General features: G+C 38.3%; 1 protein-coding gene across 1 annotated transcript in view; it reads right to left on the bottom strand.

Moving 5' to 3' along the window:
* Window positions 1-23,264, bottom strand: part of ORC3 (origin recognition complex subunit 3) — a 52,291-nt gene that overhangs the window by 14,214 nt on the left and 14,813 nt on the right. Inside the window, exons 5-14 of the mRNA XM_081941469.1 lie at window positions 20,550-20,654; window positions 19,940-20,094; window positions 18,524-18,660; window positions 16,111-16,270; window positions 14,522-14,635; window positions 11,760-11,893; window positions 11,081-11,144; window positions 6,485-6,601; window positions 5,913-5,992; window positions 3,262-3,395 (exon numbers count right to left, since the gene is read on the bottom strand). Coding sequence (XP_081797595.1) covers window positions 3,262-3,395; window positions 5,913-5,992; window positions 6,485-6,601; window positions 11,081-11,144; window positions 11,760-11,893; window positions 14,522-14,635; window positions 16,111-16,270; window positions 18,524-18,660; window positions 19,940-20,094; window positions 20,550-20,654 — 1,200 coding nt within the window. The remainder of the gene's footprint in view (window positions 1-3,261; window positions 3,396-5,912; window positions 5,993-6,484; window positions 6,602-11,080; window positions 11,145-11,759; window positions 11,894-14,521; window positions 14,636-16,110; window positions 16,271-18,523; window positions 18,661-19,939; window positions 20,095-20,549; window positions 20,655-23,264) is intronic.

Genomic DNA, 23,264 nt, shown 5'->3' with positions numbered 1-23,264 from the left:
CTGTCAATCCTAATGATATGGCTGACATCATAGCAGCGGCTATAGAACGGGGGATTGCAGTGGGCCTTCAACACCGGGGCTTGGCTATTAACACCCCTCGGTGTTCCACAATAAGTCAAACAAGAGCTAATCCTCCCGTTCTCAGGGGGCTACCCCTGGAAGTTCTTCTCGGCCATCTGCTGCAGAACCTGAGGAACAGGTAACCCGTGATTCTGACCTTTCAGATGATGAGGACTTAACACCTGCCCTTTCAGCCTTGGTGGGCCTATTCAAGCCTGCCTTGTTTCGCTCCCTCTTATTCAAGGCCAAAAAAGGCTCTGGCATCCCAGCCTCAAAGCCATCCTCAACTACAGAGGTTGACAAATCTGACACCATAGCTCTACTCTTTTCGTGCCACCTGTTGAAAAGGACGTGGTTCCTTCCCCAAAACTGTTCTTAGAAGTAATTTAAAATCAGTGGGCATCTCCTGGGGCAGGACCTCTCCCTTCTACTCTGGACAAACAATTGTACAATATCAGTCCAGAGCTCTCTATGCTCTTGGAAGTCCCTTCCATCGACCTACCTGTGGTTTTGCTTTCTTCATCTAATGCAGCCTCTAATGCTCCAGAGGACACTCTTCGTCCTGAGGATGAACGTTTTGAACAATCATTAGTCAAAGGCCATCAATCATCAGCATGGGCTGTTCAGACCGCCTCTTCTGCTTCTTTCTTTAACAGGGCAGCTCTGTTGGCTGAAGCAACTGCAGGACAGAATTCCTCCTGCTGATTCCCGCTCTCATCAGGATATCAACAAGAAGACCCTCAGGGCAGAGGACAAGCCAAATAGAAGGGCACGGTATTGAAAATGATTCCCCACATAGGAGAAATGGAGGAATTTCCTGTGATCTGGGACTATAGGAATATGGAGGTATGCCTCCGTTAAGTCCACCGAGGAGAGGAGGTCGTTAGGCCGAATGCTCTCCAAGATGGATAGCAGAGAATGCATTTTAAATCTCCTGTAAACTATAAATTTGTTTATAAATTTAAGGTCGAGAATTGCTCTCCTCCGTCCTATCATTAGGTTCCACTCAGCCCCTTTCTCATGAACCGCTTATCCGTCGCTTTTTGAAAGGTGCCACAAACATCAAACCACCGACAATCCACAGGTTCCCGACTTGGGATGTCTCCAAAGTCCTGGATGCTTTGACTCAGACTCCTTTTGAGCCTTTACATTTTGCGTCCTTATATGACAACCTTAAATGTGGTTTTTCTTGTAGCCATAACCTCGGCAAGGCGTATTTCCGAGTTGGCGGCATCGTCAATCAGACAAGATTTATGCATCTTTCATCCAGATAAGGTCGTTCTCCGCCTTGATCCAGCTTTTGTACCTAAGGTAAATTCTGTATTCCACAGAGCCAAGGAAATGGTGCTTCCAGACTTTTGCCCTCAACCATCGCATCGACTGGAGCGTAAGTGGCATTATCTTGATGTGCGACATGCTCTGCGCATTTATATTAAACGAACTGCTGTTTTCAGACGCTCTGAGGCTCTGTTCGTGAAATTCCAGCCGGGAAATAAGAAAGGCTCCAAGGCTTCTTCTTCTGACATTGGTCGTTGGGTATAAGCTGCTATTTCTAGAGCCTACTCCGCTCTCTCCCTGCCCGTTCCGCCCAATATCATGGCGCACTCCACCCGCAGTGCAGCCACATCTGCTGCCTGGTCATCTCAAGCTTCATTAGAGGAAATCTGCCGGGGGGCCATGTGGACTACTATCCGTTCATCCGCCACTACAGGCTCGACAGATATGCCTCAGCTGATGCTTCATTCGGCCGGCGCATGTTGCAGTGAGTGGTTTCTACTTAGGCTTCTTAAATTCTATTCAGGTCCCTCCCGATGGGACAAACTGGGCTTTGGTATGTCCCATGCCTGGATGATGTCTCCCCCTACTAGGAGAATTGGTGTTGGTTTCTTACCTGATACGCCCTTTCTCGGGACCTTTATGTATGCCTTACTCCTTGAATTTTCTCTGTTCTTGCCTTGAGGAGAGATAATATCTATCATCTAAGACTGCTTACACAGCGGTCTACAAGTCACGCCTTCATCTAAGCTGGGAGGAAGAGCCTCGTGGGCATGCCTTTAAAGCTTGTAGACCCAGTCTGATTGGATCTTGACGGAGTCATACCCATGCCTGGATGATGTCTCCACCGTCCTGAAAAAGGGCATATCAGGTAAGAAACCAACGCCCATTCAGTTGCTGAAGTCATATGTTCTGCAATCAAGTTTGGAGTGATTTACCTTGAGTTTGTATCTATTGTTTGCCCGTGTATAATTGCAGTTGAAGCTGAAGTAGTATAACAGGCAGCCAATGAGGAATCTACAAGCTTATCTAGCTTCTGAACTGGTCAAATAAAAAATTGGGGTAAAGTTTTCAAAGGAAGGAGGAAAAGGCAAGTAAAGTGGGTGCCTTTTCAGTTTATCTCCGTTTTATTTGATCTCCAACACCCTGGAGGAAAGGGAAACGAGCAAGGGAAACCTGAATTTGGAAATCCCCAGAGCTGTTTTACTGTGTAAGATGTAATTAACACCCCATGCAATTCCGTTAAATACACCAAGAATATAATGGTAGTCACAGAATCACACAGAATAAGATCCATGTAGGCCTCTGAATCTGTTTTCTCCTTCCTCCCACTACGCACTTGAATCCAAATAAGAGTATCACCCAACAAACATTTACCCAGTCTTTTTCTGAAGATGCTGAGTAAAAGAGAGACCACCACTTCCTTGCAACGGCTTCCACTGATAAACTGCTGTTATCATTATGAAATATTTCATTACCTTCAACCACAACCTGCCTTTTAATTTCAATCGATCGTTGATTAATTGTCTTTCTTCAACTTCTAATTTGGCATTTAGAACATTTCAGTTTTGCACAGTTTTATGTTTTTATGCTGAGTTCACCAATAACAGCAAAAACAATGCAACAGTTTAGCTAAAAGTCATTGTGTTCCTCAAGAAATGTAATTTTAAAATGCAATCCATTATATTTCAATCTATCCATTATTGTTTCAATTCTCAAACCAATGGACTAAATTCAACATTAACAAGTAGACTTCTTTTTACTACTTGGAAGCCTAAAATATCTCAAGGGACCAGCCAATTTATTCCTTATTTGTTTTCATAATGCCAGGCATTTTTTATAATGAGAGTATTTTCTACATCTCTTCAGCGGATATGGATGTAGAAAATAACAATGGGATTAGGATATCTAACAAAACTTCAGTACCTTCAAGATTATTAAGTAGATGCACATATTTCTCCAATTTTTCTAAAGCCTTTCTAAGACACTTTGCAGAAGAGGATATAAGAATGTCCACACATTTTTCAAGAATAGCCACCAATTCATCCTTGGCCAACATCCTAAAAAAATAAGAAACCAAGAATATGAAGAATTTACTATAGAAAAAAGTTATAGTGAAACAAGTGTAGACAAATGTACAACAAAAAACTGAGCTTGATGACTGGTGACTGTACAACATAAGCATAACATGGTCTTAGCAATAGGGAAATAACCAGTCATCTCCTTCCTGCTTCAAGGACCCTCTACAGGGATGCAAATGTCCAGCTGTCTGCAAGGAATATAAATCCTTCCACTCCCCACTATCCTGTCAGAACTGAAGAAGCTTCTTGAATGAGAAGCAAAACGTCTTCAAAAGAAAAAAACAAGAAAGTCCAGTTGCCTCCTGAAAAAAAGCACCTTTGGGACAACCTGGATGTCTGAGAATCTCTACAGACTTGAATCTTCTTCCATGTTGTTGTTTTTTCAACTTCCCGATATAGGCTACATTCCTGGAATTTCCTAATTGTATCCAATTCAAATAGTAAGCAAATCTAACCTTGCTTAGCATTACAAGATCAGCCTAGACTAGGTGCTGTTATCTAACAAATGTACAATACAAGACAGTGTTTTGTACAATGTATTTGTCTATCTTCTCAAAAGATAAAATTCTTATTTAGCATTATATATGCACACAAAAATTTGATAAATCCTAATAAAATACTATAAAGACTAGGCAAAAAGCAGGTTAACTTTTTAACAGATGCAGTGTGAACACAAAATTTGGCTTTGCTTGGCTTTGTACAAAAGTACTCCTGGATCCAAGCCACAGTATTTCAGATCTTCTTAGTTATACTCGAATGAAATCTCTACTTAATTACACTTCTAGATAATCTTTATAAAAGTATATTGGGCAAAAAAAAGTCTGTGTCCATAGGATTATGCTATAATTAGCATAATCCAAAATGAAAAGAAAAATAATTAGAAGGGGAGGGAAGAAACATTACCCAAATTCCATAACCAATTCCTGAAATCATATTTGCCTATCCCATCCATCCGTCCATCCGTCTATCCATTCAATTTACCATATTTTTCGGAGTATAAGATGCACCTTTTTTCCTCAAAAAAGAGGCTGAAAATCTGGGTGTGTCTTATACACCAAATACAGCATTTTTTGCTTCCCGAAGCCCTGCCCCTTCACCAAAATGGCCGTGCATAGACTTTAGGAGGCTTTCAGAGAGCTCCCGGGGGCTGGAGAGGGCAGAAATGAGCAAACAACGGGCCGTTTTTTGCTCAATTTTGCTCCCTTAGTCCCCAGGAGCACTCTATAAGCCTCCATAAGGCTTTGCATGTAATTTGTTTGACAAAAATGGCTCATTTTTGCATAAACGGGCCATTTTTTGCTCGTTTTTGTTCCCCCCCACCCCAGGAGCACTCTGCAAGCTCCCCCAAGGCTATGCATGCCTTTTAAAAAAATGGGCCCGTTTCGCGAAAAACGGTCCGTTTTTGGGAGGTTTGCAGAGTGCAAAAACTTTTCCCCCCTTTCAGAAAGCTCTTTAACTGATTGATGAGAATTACATTGATCAAGTGCTGTGCCAGCAAAAACAAAGTCTTAGGTGCTGCAGATTGTCAGCAATTTCCTTCTCCAGCACATGGATAAATACACCTGGAAACATCTACCTACCTACTCTCTCTCCCTACTTACCTACTGTATTTTTTTTCTCTCTCTCCCTCTACCTACCTACCCACACACACACACTCTCTCCCTACCTACCTGCTGTATTTTTCTATCTCTCTATTTCTCTCTCTCTATCCCTTTATCTACTTCCTACCTAACTACTCTCTCTTTCTCTCCCTACTTACCTATTGTATTTCTCTCTTTCTCTCCCTCTCTAACTCTCTATCTATCTACCTACTTTTTTTTTAATTTGCCTCTCAAAACCTTGGTGCGTCTTATACTCCGAAAAATACTGTACACAGCCACTCTTCTGACAAGTGTGATTCTCAACTCAGCATTACCACCTTTGTCCTATCAGGTATGCCTTCCTGTCTTGGAGACCACACAAATTAACACATCTCAATATTAGTTACAGAAATAAAGTCTAACAGGGCGGAACATATTTCTAGACTTATATACACACATGTGCAATAGGACAGCCTGAGTGGTATACTGATTAGTGCATTAGGCCTGGATCATGGTGATTCAGGTTTAAATTTCTATATTTTTATTTTAATCACTGGATTAACTAAATTCAAAGAGTTGTTCCATTGAGTCCTTGGAGAAACGGCTGAAGGATAAAAAAGGAAGCAGACCCATGAGCTGAATAGTTTCATGCAAAGATCAAACAATCTGAGTGGGGGGAAAAAGTAGGATTTGGCTATGCAATCCAACTGGCAGTTCCACTAACAAAGGACATTAAACACTTATTTTATATTTAAAAAATATGATCGGTTGCCAAAAAAAGAAAGACACAATAACAACAACAAAAACCCAAACCACTACTCCTCTGGCAACACATTTCTAACCCCAAGTTCTTTTAAATAGCTAATGGAGACTTTACTATGTCTTGAACACAGGAAAGAAATGGAAAGAGAACTACCTCACCAGCTGCATGGCAGACTCATATTCCTCTCTTTCCCATACGCTTTTTTCCAAACATGCACAATACAGCTCTCTGATCTGTAATGCAGGAAATGTTTTGTAAATATTAAATTAATGAAATGTTCATTTTTACCAATTTGTTACTTACAATAAAAGGTTTATAAATGGTAAGGCTTCACGGATCTCCTACACTACCCAGGAATGTTAGTTCAATAATAATAAAGAAAGTTCATACAATTAATGTGGACAGATTCACACTGTAAAAATAAACTGCTTTACAATAAATGTATTTTTTTATTATCTCTTTCCCACCCTGAGGTACATTTTTCAGTATTTGCTTCTCAGAAGAAGCCGGGACAATTTGACCAAACCTAATTATTTCAATGTCAAAAGAGCTATAAAATACTTTCAAGGCCCTTTTCTCTTTTAATATATTGAGTGGCCTGGCAGTTAAAAAGAGTTAATGTTGTTTTATCTTACTGCACTGCAGGCAAAATAAAGAAAAAGCAGCAGGACTGCAAACCAAATTCAAGATTTTGAAATATTAGACACAAAACAAAGAGCACATACTTGTTTGCCTAATGGATACTTTGGAAGAGAAGACGTGAAAGCATGAAGACACCGCAAAATTGGGAAATAATTTTCATGGTAACTATAGAGATTTTTTAGCAATGCTTGTACTGTTTCCTAAAAATTATAAAAGAAAGTGTCTGATTAGTCATTTACTCATTACAAATCTATTTTACAAATTGCATTGCTATTCTACATTATACCCAAAAGTAAACTCAATGAAATTGAATGGGATTTATTCACAGATACATGAGCAAGCAGATGGCATTCCACTCTGCCAGACGGGATCTGGAGCATGTCTCCTGCTGGATCTCATAGGATGGATACAAACAATTACGGAGAGACAGTCAACTATCAGCAACTCTTTAAATCAGTTGTGCCTTTTTGGGGAGGGGGGGGATCATGACACTGTCCTTTACAGCTAGAGCAGAATTCCAGGAAAACATGTGTTTATTTGAAGGAGATGCTTCCGTACAGCAAGGCAGCCCTTTCTCATTAAATCTATAATCTAGTGTCAAACTCACAGCCTGTGGGCCGGATATGTCACATGCTGGCCACGCCCATGCCCGGTTTAGTGAAGGAGGGGTAAGGAGGGAATATGTCATGTGGCAATGCCATGACAACCCAAGTTTGACACCCCCTGCTATAGTCCAACTAATTATGAACCTTGGATATCAGTGATACAATAACATAAGGACTGGTTGTCTGAGGTACCGCCTCACTCCCATTTCTGCCAGCCTGGTATGGAGGTGCATTCCAGGTCCCATTTATTAAATGTTGCCATCTTGTGGGACCAAGAAAGAGAGACTTCTCTATTGTGTCCCACTCACTCTGGAACAGCATCTCCCCTCAAGGAATCAGGATGGACCCCACTCCCCTGGAGTTCTTAGAAGCCTTTAAAACGTGGTTCTCAAACTCAAGGCTATGCTGTTTGGGGTGGACCCTGGCATGTCATGTGACTGGGTTTAGTTCAGGCTGTCTTGCCTTGTCCATGTTGTTTTAACTTTGTATTAAACTTTGTAATCTACCCAGAATATATTGGAGTGGACAGCCATAACAAGTTGAAATAAATGGATAAACTCTTAAACCTCCTAGGTGCTGTTTTTAACATTCAAAGCATCTGACCTATAAATAAGATTGGTTTATAAATAAGTCATTTTAATTGAAAAGCATTTTATTAAATACAACTAAGGTGAACCAAGGGCCCTCAATTCATACTTGCTACACAAGTAGTAGAAGTTGCTTTATTTAGGGTTCTAGGATGCATTTTTCTTTGGAAATTGAGACAAAGAGATTTTCTTTTTGTCACAAGTGAAAACTTAGAAGGGGGGCTATACAGTGCTTGGACCAAAAGACTGAGAGGAAACTGGGAACCAATAGGAGAGACAGAAGGTTAAGAAGTTTTCTCTCAGTCTAATGGACCAATCAGGTTGTGTTAAACCCTCGCGTGACCCCTCCCTCTACTCTACTGGAAAACTTAGAAGGGGAGCTATAAAGAAAAGAGAGAAAAGGGGGATGAGATTAGCAATAAAAATTTGAAAGTCAGTTAACTAATTAGTATCGTTATTCTTTCTCAAAGCCTGTACAAAAAAAATTGCACTGAATGATCCTCAAACCTCTAACAGCTAATTTGAATTATTCTACTTGAAAAAAATCCCAAATTATTTTAGTGACTCCACTGCTAATGGAGTTATAAGAAAATATTCAATTTACATTAACAATATCTTGTTGTAATTTCATTGAATTTAACAATGCATTTCATTTCATTTTAAAGTAGCAGAGAAAAAAATGTATCTCTGGTACCTAGTAAACTGAAAGATAAGCATTTTTTCCCCAGGAAGCGTGGGTGTGCTAGTTTTTTTTCAATAAATGAAAAATATTTGCAAAATGTGCAGAATCAAGTCCTAAAGGTCTTGCAGTTTATAGGGAATATTAGATTACAATAATCTTTGGAAAAACCAGAAGACTCAGTGTTATAATAAAATAGGACAATAAAAAGTACAATAATTCACAGAAGAGGCAAGCATTTGTAAAAGCTAGACATTTGTTTGTTCCAGGAGACAGAAACATATTGTTCTATCCCATATATTTCATTTGGCTACTCTACAGATTTAAGGAGAAAATCCATCTGTACATTAGTTTCGTTAAATTTAGTGAAGAGATCCAACAGGTCATTTTGTTCTATGATGAAATGCTAAAGCTGAACTGCTGTGCTTCTTTTTTTAGGAGGGAGGATAGGGTTTTTTATTATTATTAAACTCAACTGTTGTATTAAAACTGAAATAAATTAGACAATTTCCAGAGAAGGAAGATTTAACACTGTTTTGGGAAAGCTTTATATAACAGATTTTTTTCTATCTAATAGAATAATGTAGCATTAAAACACTGGTGCTTTTACTGCTTTATTGTTGTACGGTTTCTCCACAGGTGAATAATTTTTCTAGATAATTTATGAACTGAAGCCTTTACAAAACAAGAACTCTTTTTCCCCAGAAACAATGCTTTGTTTTTATGAAAAAGAGCACAATCTTTATGCATATTAAACCTAAAGCTGTGAGAACATTTTTTATCATGAAGTATGATTTTGTTGTTATTTGGCTTTATAACCTTTTTTGTCTGCTCAGACTGAGTCAAATACAGACATATCACCGAGAGATGTATTTGTAAATGGATTTTACTAGCTATCATCAATTCATCGTTCAATAGTCTCTTTTACTTCATTAATTATTCAAAACCCATCTCATTATTATATATTTTCTATGTTTGAACATTTAGCTTCAGAAAATTCAGTGGGACTTGCTTCTAAATAAACATGCTGAGTATTTGGCTGCAAATATACAATGATTTTCTTTAAGCAACAAATAGGTTCTACTAATTGAATCCACCTGTAACACAACATTCCAAGTTTTGGCATGACAATTATCAATAAGGCTTCCTTACACATTCCTCTCTCTTCCTCATACATCCCAATTCATTCAGGTTCTTCTTCCTTAGTGCAAAACAATTGGCTGTCATCACATCTAACCAGCAAGCCAATTTGTCACTAAGTCCTGGGACAGCAGTACACAAGAATAAAGAAGAGCAAAGATCATGCAGTTTGGCACTGCAACTCAGTAAGTACATTTAGATTTATCTTTACTTCACTATTATTTTAATGACAGTAGGTGACTCAGTGACTAGGATCGCGTAGAAAAGCCATGATTTAGTTAACTGTACCTTATGAATTGCTATTGACTGGGCTTATATTACATGGTAAATCGTGGTTTACAAATCATAATGGTTGGGTTCACATATCAGAATAAGACATAAACAGGCAAACCTACATTGTGGCTTAGCATGATGAGTAAACCTCCTCAGGATATATGCATCATGCTAAGTGTATTTTCTTTTACAGTGGTTGCTAAACATGCTTTACAGCTTGTGGTCACACATAATACTGAACTAAGCCAAAACCAAAACAATCCATGTTTGGGTTAGTATGAGTTATGAAGCAGCTAGCATAGATTACAATTTTAAATCAAAACACCATGTCTGTCTTACATTGCTGTTAACTAACTTAATAAAGAATAAAAAGATAGGCACATATTGAATAATGCAGGGACATTGCAGAAATGATTTTTTATGACCCATCATACACAGTGGCTGTTTTCAGCTATTTAAAATATGGATTTTAAACAGCTTCTTCAGTACTGGCTGCCTCTGAAGGCTTGATATAAAGTCGATTTATGTTTTGCCTTTTGATGTTCCTGTATCCCAGCCTCTCTTTGAATCTCATGTTAATTTATTTCTCTAGCTGTTATTGAAATATGTCCCATTTTAGAATAATTATCATAGCAAGTAAATTATAGTAGTCAGATTATGTTCATCAACCTGCTGTTCCGTTTTTAAATTTTAAAGAACACAGCATGTGAGATCTTTTCATTTTTCACAGTTAAAATTAAGAGGAAAACACAATGCAGCATTCAGTTACCAGCTCCTGAATCCGTACGATATCCTTGCACATTTTCCTTAAGTCTCAAAATTACAAATGGGGAAATTATTCTCTTTGGATATGTTGAATTTCCCATTAGCCCTGGCATGGGCGATAAGTGGCAGAAGATGAAGTTAGGGTTCATTATGTCAGGAGGTTTGCTGATAAGTATTCTAGGCTGTTTCTCTTTTCAGTCCTTCATCAAAAGAAATTACCCCTTTGTTTTAGAATTCTTCTCTACAAGGTGCTTTTCCAGAAAGCATAGCGAACATTTAAAGCGGTCATTACAGTAGCATATTTTCCTTATTTTTTTATTTTAATAGATACATTTTGGGAAGTATGTTTTTCTTTCTTTTAGACTAGACTGAAATGTATTTATTCCATATGACTAAAATTATGTAATGACTATGTAGTCTCTCTGTAATAAAAATACAATTTTGTAATGTATCATTTTCCGTGTTATAGGAATTCTAAGTGGCAAACCTGATTCTTCTACTTAATTCTCACAATGGAGCAGATCTGGAAGATTTGAGGAGTGATATGAGGGCGCACTTATATAAATCAAATTCTGGATCTTATACAGAAGAAATAAGAAACACCAGACTTTTTTTAGTACTAGATTTTACCTTTAAACATTCGTCATCTGTCAGCAATGCAGCTTGCTTCTCTACTTCCTGGCTTTCAACAAACCTGAACAGAAGAAAAGAAAAAGCTAATTTCAAACCTGGTAATTAACGAGAGGTTAATTTCCAACTCCTTAATAATAGTTCCAATCTGAATCATACGATGAGGAAGGGGTTTAGATGGGCCCCAGGAAACATGCCTCTCTGTTGTGGCACCTGTCCTATATAATAACCAGCCCTGACATCCAGATGGCTTTTCAGAGGCTCATGAAGACATGGTTTTTCCCCTTTAAGCATTAAGAGCTGGATGTTAGCAAAGCAGAATGTGTCTTTTTGTGTGTTGGTTATTGTTATTATTATTGTGATTACACCTTAGCTTTTGTATTATTAATGTTTTTAATGCTATAGTTTGTCTTGGTTTATGTTTTATAATGTTTTTACATATAGAGTATTTTGTTGGTTGACCAGAATTATTCATTTAAGATGAGTGGCCATATATATTTATCAATAAATTAATAAAATAATATGAAGATGATATGCATTTGCACATACATGCAATTTAGGACATTTATTTTCCTGTATCATTCACTTCAAATTGGAATGGTTTATTTTTTCTTAAATCAAAAAGATTTAAGAAATGGCAAAAAAAATGCAATGACAAGAAGTTGAGCTAATTATGTACCTTCTAAAAGATGACAACCTTCGAATATTTTCAAACTGATTATGTGATAAAAGTTGTACTCTTTTCTCAGATTCTTGCACTTCGCAACATAGCACACTGAGAGGGTGTGAATAAAAATGCTCCAGCAGAGACAGCTGTAAGAACAAGGAAGTCGAAATGTAAAGTGAAAACCTGGAAGAACACTGATCAAAAAAATTCAAATATTATTATAACTTTTAGAAAAATAAATCCATTCTCCTGAACTCTTGAAGCTGAAACAATATGAATTTTAATATAGTTGTAAATCATGACAGCAGGATAAACATGGCTTGCCTCCAAAAGTTGTGGGTTCTTCAACACTGGAGGTTTTTAAGAAGAGATTGGACAACCACTTGTCTGAAATGGTACAGAGTTTCCTGCTTGAGCAGGGATTGGACTAGAAGACCTCAAAGTCCTTTCTGTAATTCTGTTAATATACACACATATACATTAATTCACTCCAGTATCAGAAAAGTTGGACAGAAAAATTATAATAAACTAATTTAAAATTGTATGTAAAATTCTAACCCCATAACATGTAACCTAACTTACCCTGGATATATTTATTCTTTTTTATAGCAGCTCTAATTCTGTAGCAATTTGTTCTTTAATACAGTGTCCTAATATGTAGGTACATTAAATGCAAAGTTAGGTTTAAGGTCTGATAAGAGGAAAACAAGATAAAACCTATCTAATCATCTTGGCAAATATTCAAATACGCAACAGATGAGAGAATGACAGCTACTTTGATAATAAGGGCAGTACAATAAAACATGTTAGGTGGTTTCTATCCAATTTGAGTTGCAAAATGCAGGTAAGTTCTAGAAAAAGGAATTTTGGCTAACTGATCACTGAGGTAAGCACAACATGATGTCTGACACTAAAAAAAAGGCTTACTGCTGAGCTAGGGATGTAAGCGTGATTAGCAATAACACATAGCAATAGCACTTAGACTTATATACCACTTCACAGTGCTTTACAGCCCTCTCTAAGCAGTTTACAGAGTCAGCATATTGCCCCCAACAATCTGGCTCTTCATTTTATCGACCTCAGAAGGATGGAAGGCTGAATCAACCTTGAGGCGGTCAGAATCAAATTCCTGGCAGTGGAATGCAGAATTAGCCTGCAATGCATTCTAACCACTGCACCACCGTGGCTCTTCATATCTATTTGGTTCCAATCTTTTGTGTATGCACATGTGCATGCACTTTTGAGCCAGTGATGACTCTTGGCCATCATCCGGAATAGTCACTGCTAATTCTACCAATGATCACTTCTTTATTTGGAATATTCAACATTCAAACCCATTCAGAGTTTTATTCTGCCAGTAAAAATATTCCAAACTCAGAATGATTTTTCTGACATAAATAGCATTTATGCAATCGATTCCTCCCTCCCTCCGTAGCCATATTGGCTACATCTTGGCATCAGTTTTTCCACTATCCTTACAAAGTGAGGAAGAAATTTCCAAGTATCACCTGATGCCCATATTCATCCAACTGAAAAATTCTGCTGTATCAAAACTTTTCTGCTGATGGAAATGTATGCCGGACCCAATCTTTAAAGTGGGACCGGAATTTCCATAATCAAGCAATGTGCTTGTAAAGCTTGTCAGCCTGAAGAAAAGCCTTTCCTTCTCTTATTTGATTCTTATTTGTCTAATCGCAGAGTAGGCTGCTGATATTTTCAGTCCCCCCGCCATCTATTTCTGTATTTTCCTTCTTCTAATAAAATCCAGAGCTGACATACCTTTGGCATTTTTGTGAGACAAAGGCTCCATTGTCCCATGTCCCTGAAACAGCAATGCAGTCCTTTGCCTCTGATCTGCCTTCCCAGTGCCCAAAGTTAAAAATCCGAACTCTTCCACATCAGTAGTGTGATTCAAAATCTTTTACTATCGGTTCTGTGGGCATAGCATGGCTTGATGGGTGTAGCATGGCTTGGTGGGCATGACAGGGGAAGGATACTGCAAAATCTCCATTCCCTCCCCACTCTAGGCACTCTAACAAAATCTTCCAAACCGTGAGCCATGATGGCGCAGTGTTTAGAGTGCAGTACTGCAGACTACTTCTGCTGACTGCCATCTGCCTTGCAATGTGGCAGTTCAAAGCTTACCAGGCTCAAGGTTGACTCAGTCTTCCATCCTTCCGAGGTGGCTAGAATGAGGACCCAAATTGTTGGGGGCAATATGCTGTAAATTGCTTAGAGAGGGCTGTAAAGCGGTATATAAGTCTAAGTGCTATTGCTAAAATGATAGTCTAAGCCAGCGGCCACCAGAAACCAAAGAGAGAGAGATTCTTCCATGGACTAGAGGGGTATGGTTTCTCATTAGCTGCCTGTATCCCACAGATGAGGCTCCGCTTGTTTGTGCGGACCAGTTTCTAGCATGCTGCGAAGCAGTGCTGTTCCATGGACTGGGGGGTTGAGAATCACACCTGTCACCCTGATTCCCAAAACACAATTTAACACTTTCCCAACTGTTTGTAAACAGGGACAACATTCCTATGACTGAATATGCAGAAAAATATCTAAAGATTAAAAACTGGCTGTCACTGAGAAGTACTTTACCATATACTGTTCCCTCTCATATTACTTTTTAATGTGTAGGAAAATTTCTTGTGTGCAGGAATATTCAGTAAATCTCTCATTCATACACAGTATCATCATTCATGGTGAAAATTAGACACAAAGTTTACCATCACTCAGCTTTCTAAAGTTAGTCAGCTATTTTCACTAACACTTACCTGAAATCCTTTGACAAAATTATGGACGGAGAAGTCATGGTACAAAAATATGTTTGTCAGCACATGCAGAACCTTCTCACTAATTTTGAATGGGAATTGACTCGTCAGAAGTAGCTGATGTAGAAAAAAATAGACATTAATAAATTATGAATTATAATTATAAATTATCTGAAATAAGATGACTAATTATTTCCACAGTTGGGATTCTCTAAATCATGGAGTTTCTTAATGGGAGACTCCATAATGGCAAAAGTTCTTTTAAATTCAACAGTATTAGTACTTTTGTATGAACTAAGCAACTGAAATTTTTTAAAGAACAGAGAATAAGATTGAGAAAATGGAGGTCTAGTTGGCTTGATAAAATTAAAACCCAAATTTGTGCACCCTGTATTATTTCAGAATATACTTTAACGCATAGCAGTTCAAAAGCAAGTAAACAGTGCAGAAAGTATTTTCTTAAGTGCAAAAAACTGATTTTGAAATGGAAGAACATAGTATAATAGACTTTTAAGATGAAAACAATTGCAACTGAAATGGTCTGATTTAAACACTATATAAATACCATGAATACCATTAAATCAAAATTCTGTGTTAAATTTCCTTTTTTTAAATAGACAAATATTTATAAAAATTACATGCCCCTTTCTCTTCCATTACATAATTTGATGGACTAATTAACAACTATATAATGATTTTTTCTCTATACATTTTATATTATGGATCCAGTTGATACTGACTGGAATCTATACATTAGCCAATCTCAGACTGTTACCTATGTACTGAATATATTTTAATTTGATAAACCTACTGCTCACTGAAGTCTGAGAGTAAAATCCACTATCTGGCAAGCAGACGACTACTTGTGTAATAGCTCTCCTGCCCACATATCCAAAATTTGCTCCAGGGCCAACAAGAAGAAAAAAAATCACCCACATGTTCAGCTCTGCTAGTGGAATTAATTATTGTACTGAATATAGACATAGAATTATGATCTGAAATCTACAGTGGCAATTGTAATAAAAGTATAGTACAGGTAGTCCTTGCTGAAATGACTGTTCCTTTTGCATCCATTCAAAGATATGACAGAGCTCCCCCAAGCTACCTATGATCTGATTTTGAACTTAAAGTGTCTGCAATTTCACGCACACACCCTCAGTCAAATAATCACATTTTGGGCACTTGGCAACCAGCTTACATTTATGGCTGTTTATAGGGTCTCATTGCATTTTTTGGGGACTTTTGCCAATTTTGGGCATTTACTTCTGGTTTCTAGCAAAAAAAAACTCCCACTGGAGAAAATAGGTTCACTTAAAAACCATAGTGTTTGGTTAACAATTATAGCATTTGCTTAATGACCGCTGCAAAAAAGCTAGTAAAATTGGTTATGGTCATGTAGTGGCCTGTTTAATAACTGCCACAAGTTACAATAATTCCGGGCTCAATTACAATAGATTGAGGAAAACATGTACAACTCCTCAAGAAAACCGACTTTTTAAAACATTTTTTTAACAATGAACAGCTATGAACATTTTAGTTTTTATCAAGAATTTGCACAGAATATACCCCTTCTTCTTTTCTTAAAGCATTACCTTATCAATCACTTTAGTTAAATGTTCTTTGGAAGAAAGAGACTGGAAAAGTTCTATACATAACAAAGAGGAGACTGTGTGAGGAAGCAGCTTATGGATGATCATCGGAGATGTAGCAATTCCAAAAATAAGGACCAGTGGAAATTCACGTATACAATGACTAAGGGAAAAATTAACAGTTGGGAAAAATTAAAATGTGTATAAGATAATCAGCTGGCATTTGACTTCATCCATATATTTCAAGTTCACATAATTTATCAACAGTGTTGTACTAATACAAACAACCACCTTGATTCCAAAAACTAAAAAAAGAGACTTGCACTTTATATGTAATCATTCCATTTTCCCGATCATCATATATTAAGGTGATTTATTAATGTGATCTATACAAAGCAGAAATGCAGTCTGTAAAATTCCATGCAGTCCCAGTCAGAAATCAGAAAACAGAAGCTTTAAAGTCCCAGTTGGCTATCATACTATACAAACTAGCTGTGTCTAGTCTGAAATCTCATCTAGTTGAATTGCACATTTGAATAGAAAGATGCTTTGACCAGTATATAAATCACATCATCTCAATTTCTGCTAATTTTAATCATTTGTCCAGTGTCAGGGTTCCAAGTAATAATTCCATATCAAGCAAAACTCCAAGGCAGAATTCTAAGAATAGCTTTATTGGAAATATCATATTGACACAGATCTAGTGAAAACCATCTCTGAAGACTTCTGCCATTTTCACATAATTAAAAGTAAGTTTTCCCATTTTCCTAAAACAATCAGTCACATGGTCCAATTACGGTGTGTTCTGGCTGCCAGGTGACATCACTCCACCTTCCTCTGACCAGGTATTAGAATGTCCTTGGTTCTCAAGAGAAAATATTTTGTTTTGGCTACAGAATCCCAACTATCTCAAATCCCCCCTCCTTATCCTTCAGCTCCAGTGTGGCAACAATGAAGCTGTCAAAAATGGCTTTGGTCAGGTCAGCCTCAGGATAGATATCCAGCTTCCGCTGTTCTGAAGAGTAACAATACTCTTCCACACACAGTAATTTTTTGGCTTGCGAGATTTTAACTGATGATACCTGGATATATTCAAGAATGTATTTATTGCTGTAACATGACAAATGGCATGTGTCAGGCCTGCAGAGGTTCCTTTAAGAATCTTTGGCCTGCCACACTTTCTTATAATTTCCTATGATGCTTTATTAGTGTAGTCATTGGGAGGGGGGAATCGAAAGGAGTAAATTGTGGAATGTCTTGTTGTCAATTTTTCCTAGCAGCCAAGGTCATCTTTTGTCTCAGCACCTCAACATTTGACCGGAAGAAGCTGGGTGGAGATGCCAGCGTGGAAGAAAAGGATTGGGGCATGTGATTGATTATGGATGGGGGGATGGATCATGAACTTTCAACTGGGGTAACTCCCAGGATGTAAATCAGAGTTGAAATTCCACAGTAGGTTGCCAACATGCCTGTATTATTAAATTGGAACTTTAAGGATGATTCTGCCTTGGACTTTGATTTATTTCTACATGGTATTTGGAACACTGACATTATTTCAAGAATGTATTGTATTTATTTCTACATGGTATTTGGAACGCTGACATTATTTCAGCGTTCCAAATACCATGTAGAAATAAATCAAAGTCCAAGGCAGAATCATCCTTAAAGTTCCAATTTAATAATACAGGCATGTTGGCAACCTACTGTGGAATTTCAACTCTGATTTACATCCTGGGAGTTACCCCAGTTGAAAGTTCATGATCCATCCCCCCACCCATAATCAATCACATGCCCCAATCCTTTTCTTCCACGCTGGCATCTCCACCCAGCTTCTTCCGGTCAAATGTCGAGGTGCTGAGACAAAAGATGACTTTGGCTGCTAGGAAAAATTGACAAGACGACATTCCACAATTCTACTCCTTTCGATTCCCCCCTCCCAATGACTACACTAGTAAAACATCATAGGAAATTATAAGAAAGTGTGGCAGGCCAAAGATTCTTAAAGGAACCTCTGCAGGCCTGACAGCATGCCTAGTACCTATTTTTGTACTGCTGTGGAATCACGATATGATAAGTAAGAGTCTAATCAAAATTTAAAAATTCTGAATTTCATTCTTTATTAATGCTGAGCAAATTTGTCTCTGGATTAAATTTGCTCACAGGCCAACTAATAAATATTTGCAAACCTAATGAGTGAATTGGAAAAAAAAATAATCCAAGAATTGGACTACATTTTTACTATAAAACCTTCCCTACAATGTAAATTCCATACACAAAGCTAATTCACTCCAGTCAACATCTCTACTTAGTACAAACAATAAAGAAAAAGTAAACATGAATCCAATTATTAATTTATTTCCTGTAAGAAAATGAACATGGTCCAGAATATCTTCAATTTTTGATTTGTTATTATTACCTGCTCATAATTATGAAATCCTGCAAAACTTTGGTTGTGAAACTTTCTATATCCTTGAAAATAATAACAACTGGAGGTGATTCCCAGTGTCTGGACGAAAATGTTCTCTTCTTACATGGAGATTCAGTATCCGTTTTCTGCAAATCATATTGCATACATTAAAACAATGAATTGGGAGGAAAAAATACAGTCTCTTAGACCATGATCTAAAACTGTGTAATCCAACCAGGTACCACCACATTTTCCAACATAAAAGAAAACAAGAGAGTTATAAATGTAGTAAGTAAATAAAAAAACAGCAAAATAACATATCCCATTTTCCTGAAATATTTATTTATTAAAATATGTTTAACTCCCATTCCATTTTAGTAGTAAAAATATCAGATATTAGAGGTGGACAAAAAAGGTAAATAAACAAGAGAGTGCCATGCAAGACTAAAATATACAGTATAGTATCCAAAAACATTGTTCTCCAGGCATGTCTTCCAATGATGGGTGACACCAACTCAAAATGTTTATACTTGGCTTACCTACTGAGAGCAATAGATAGTAAAAAAAAACAGCATAAAAATCCAAAGGGAAAAAAGCAATGTTTTTGTGTTTACAATTTACACATTGCTAGAATATATAAAAGCAAAAATATTGCTATCTCTCATCATATATTTATTTTCTTGGTATCCTATGATTGGGAGCTGAAAGTAGTAAACATTACACTGCCTCTACTTTTCTTCACAATAATCCTATAAATTAGTTTGGACTAAGACTGATTTATGAAGAAAGACTGAAAAAAGATGGGTTCAGTCTTAGAAGACTGACCGAGGGGGATTTCAGAAAATATGATTATTTCTATTATTCGAATAATAGAAATAATCTCCCCCAGAAAAAAATCAGTATCTCTGGTCCAACATTGCGGAATGCGGAATAAAGTCTTAAGTAACTGATGAATCTGCTTCTAGCAATAAGAGAGTGGAACAAATTATTCACACAGGTTGTAACTTCCCATTTACTGAAGCATCTGTTGGGCATGTTTTAATTTGGATTCATGTACTGAAAACGTGGTTGGACTTGATTTCCTAAATAATCTCTTCAAAATTTGTAACTCCAGAATGCAAAATATCTATGACAGAAAAAAAGTAATAAATACCATGATACATATGTTTCCTATAATAGTTGGGTTCATCCATCATTAATAAACCATTCCAAATTAAGTATTTTATTTCCAAGATTTACAAGGAATATAGGAGACATATATAAAAAGCTTCTATTAAAAATACTATTTTTGTCTTTCTACATCTTAGTAGTCCATTTTTTTTATAAAAAAAAGCTATGTAATCACTTTGACACAATATACAAGTTATGGAATGCCTACAAAATTTTGAAAAGAATAAGCACTATGTAAATAATTTTGAAGCTTACTTTGATTACGTTTTTATACCAATCGATAAGCGATGTTACAGAGCAGCGTACCCGTGTGGGCAAATTCTTGGGGCATTCTTCTTCCTCAGATGAATCCACCTCTATATCACATCCCATGAGCTGTATAATCAGCTTTTGTAGCAGCTGCTTTATGCCTTCCCAATTCAAAAAAATTAAAGTAAGGCAAAATTGAAAAGGCAATAAAAATGTGAAATGTTTTGAATTATTCTAAAAAAAAAAAAATAGAATTATATTTTTCCAGTTTTTCCCATAACTGATTGTTGTTTAATTTGGGATCCTCCTACATAAACAAATGCAAATTCTATATCAAACCAACTGAAAACCTTACATGAAAAGGAAACCTAATTATACAATCTAAATCATTTATAGGAAGCAAATTTGCACATTAACTTTATTTTACTTAATTTACAGCAACATCAAGGGGATGTTGGTTGCTGAAAGGCACTATTTTTGTGCCCCTTCACAGTTCAAAAGTAGTTTTTCTTCTTGGGATCTGAAGCAGTGCACATACAAACAGTTTTCTAGAAGTACCTACCATGTTGCTGAAATTATTATGGTAAAAGTCTCCCCAATATATTACAATGTTTACCTGGACATTCTTTGGCCTTCAGTGACACCACAAAAGGAGTAACATCATCTCGAAGAACCTCAGATAGACTTTTAATTGTTAGTTCATGGTCTGTAACATTCACACCTAGGAGAAAAGAGTAGCAAAAACTATAACATTCCTCTTTATGGATAGCTAAAAGCAATAGAGAAAATTGCAAACTCAATTGGCAATTCAAAACAAATACAAACACATTCAATATCAGTGAAGGTGGTAGCACACAATGTAATTTTAATTGCAGAGCCATTTTCAGGATGAAATAAAAAGAGATGCTTAGGTTCTACTAACATTTCTGAAAAAATGCTAAAATTAAGATTGATGGGCAAAGCCACTGGGCAAAAGAAAGTTAATATACTCTGAACTGGCAGCAGGAGAATTAGGCCTTTCTCACAAAGATGAATTTCATAAGGGATTTTTAAAAAATTAGTCACAATTGCAATTTCCATTTGATAATAAAAGGTCACATAAAATGATATCCCTCATCAATTGTAATCAGAAGTCAATTTTCAGAAAAAATTCAGACATATAGACTAATCACTGTAAGTGCTAAAGTAATCTAACACATAAGGAAGTAAAAATATACAGTAAATCAGTTGAATGTCAAATTTAAAAAGAGCTGCATTTTATGGAAATTAGGCTTGTCCAGCTAGATCAGCTAGGAGATAAAGACCGTTGTACTTACCTGAACGGTCGTTCTCTGTGCGCTGCGTGAGAATCCAAGGAATGGTTAATTTTGGTCTGCTTGCCTCGAGACTGAATTGAATGAAACTCGGCCACGCCTCCTTTTGCACTTGGCCGATCAGTTTTTTTCAATGAAAGGAATGGCTGTTTCGAGAAGAAAGCACCTGAAAGTCCACTAACCTCGAAACCTCCCAGCCCCAACAACCCTGGACCAAATCGCAAAGGGCGGGGTTGGATTCTCACGCAGTGCACCGAGAACGACCGTTCAGATAAGTACAGCGGTCTTTCTCCAGTGCGCTGCTTAGAGAATCCAAGGAATGGGATATGCCTAAGCATACCGTGTTTCCCCGAAAATAAGACAGGGGTTTATTTTCTTTTGCCCCACGAAATATGGCCTTGGGTTTATTATAGGGGAGGGCTTATTATTTTCTGGGGCAGGCGAGAAGTGAAGTGCGCCTTTTACCTTTCCAGCTCCGTCGCGTTCCTCGCCATTGTGCTCAGGGAAGCGGCTGGTTAAAAAAAAAAAACCTCCCGAGTTCAATCAAACTTCTTGAACTCGCAAGAGGTTTTTTTTTTTTTTAACCAGGGCTTCCCTGGACACAATGGCGAGGACTGCGACGGACCTGGAAAGGTAAGAGGCGCGCCTCGTGGCCCAACACCGCCCACCTTGCCCCAATGGTAAAGGCAGCCTGCCTAGTTCCCTTCCCTGCCGCCCCTTGAGCGAGGGGTGGCAGGTGGGGGGAGGAGAAGCGAAGCGCGCCTTTTACCTTTCCAGCTCCGTCACGTTCCTCGCCATTGTGCTCAGGGAAGCGGCTGGTTAAAAAAAAAAAACCTCCTCCCGAGTTCAATCAAACTTCTTGAACTCGCGAGAGGTTTTTTTTTTTACCAGGGCTTCCCTGGACACAATGGCGAGGACTGCGACGGACCTGGAAAGGTAAAAGGCGCGCCTCGAGGCCCAACACCGCCCACCTTGCCCCAATGGTAAAGGCAGCCTGCCTGGTTCCCTTCCCTGCCGCCCCTTTAGGGTGGGGGGGGGCGGAGAAGCGAAGCGCGCCTCTTACCTCGCTGCGTTCCTCGCCCATTCATCCAGTGAAGTCCCTTGTAAAAAAAAAACCCATGAATTCAACTAGCGAGGTTTTTTTTTAACAAGGGGGTTCAATGGGCAAAGAACGCAGCGGAGCTGTCAATCTCCGGTAGCTCTAGGACACGCGCCTGGCGGCTCCCCCCCCACATTGGTAAACGTTGCTACAAATGAGACTCCAAACAAATGATAGAATGGGGGGGGGGGAACGAAGGCAGAGGACAGAGAATGAAACAGAAAAGGAAGAGAAGGGGGGAGGGAAGGAAGGGAAAGGAAGGCAAAGGACAGAGAAAGAAACATTCTCCCCCCCTCTCTTCCTTTCCTGTTTCTTTCTCTACCCTTTGCCTTCCTTCCCCCCATTCACTTCCTTTGCTCTTTCTTTCTCTGTCCTTTCCCTTCCTTCCCCTTTCTTCCCCCCCCCATTCTCTCCCTTTCCTGTTTCATTCTCTGTCCTTTGCCTTCCTTTCCCTTCCCTCCCTCCCCCCTTCTCTTCCTTTTCTGTTTCATTCTCTGTCCTCTGCCTTCGTTCCCCCCCCCCATTCTATCATTTGTTTGGAGTCTCATTTGTAGCAACGTTTACCAATGTAGAGGGGGGGGAGCCACCAGGCGCGTGTCCTAGAGCTACCGGAGATTGACAGCTCCGCTGCGTTCTTTGCCCATTGAAGCCCCTTGTTAAAAAAAACCTCGCTAGTTGAATTCATGGGGTTTTTTTTTTTACATGGGGCTTCCCTGGACGAAACGGCAAGGAACACAGCGGAGCTGTCAATCTCTGGTAGCACTAAGATACGCGTCGCTTCCCCCCCCCCCCCACTGCTACCCCCTCCCTAAAGGGAGGTTGGGGAAGGGAAGCAGCCAGGCAGCCGTTATCATTGGGGCTTGGTGGGAGTTGTTCTTTTTGCTCGGGAGGGAATGGGGTGCGAGAGGGATCAGGTGGG

This window comes from Natrix helvetica (genome assembly GCF_964273705.1).
Source record: "Natrix helvetica genome assembly, chromosome: 2".
NCBI classification, from domain to species: domain Eukaryota; kingdom Metazoa; phylum Chordata; class Lepidosauria; order Squamata; family Natricidae; genus Natrix; species Natrix helvetica.
The sequence above is the reverse complement of the archived record's forward strand: the minus strand, read 5'-3'. Positions and strand labels throughout refer to the sequence as shown.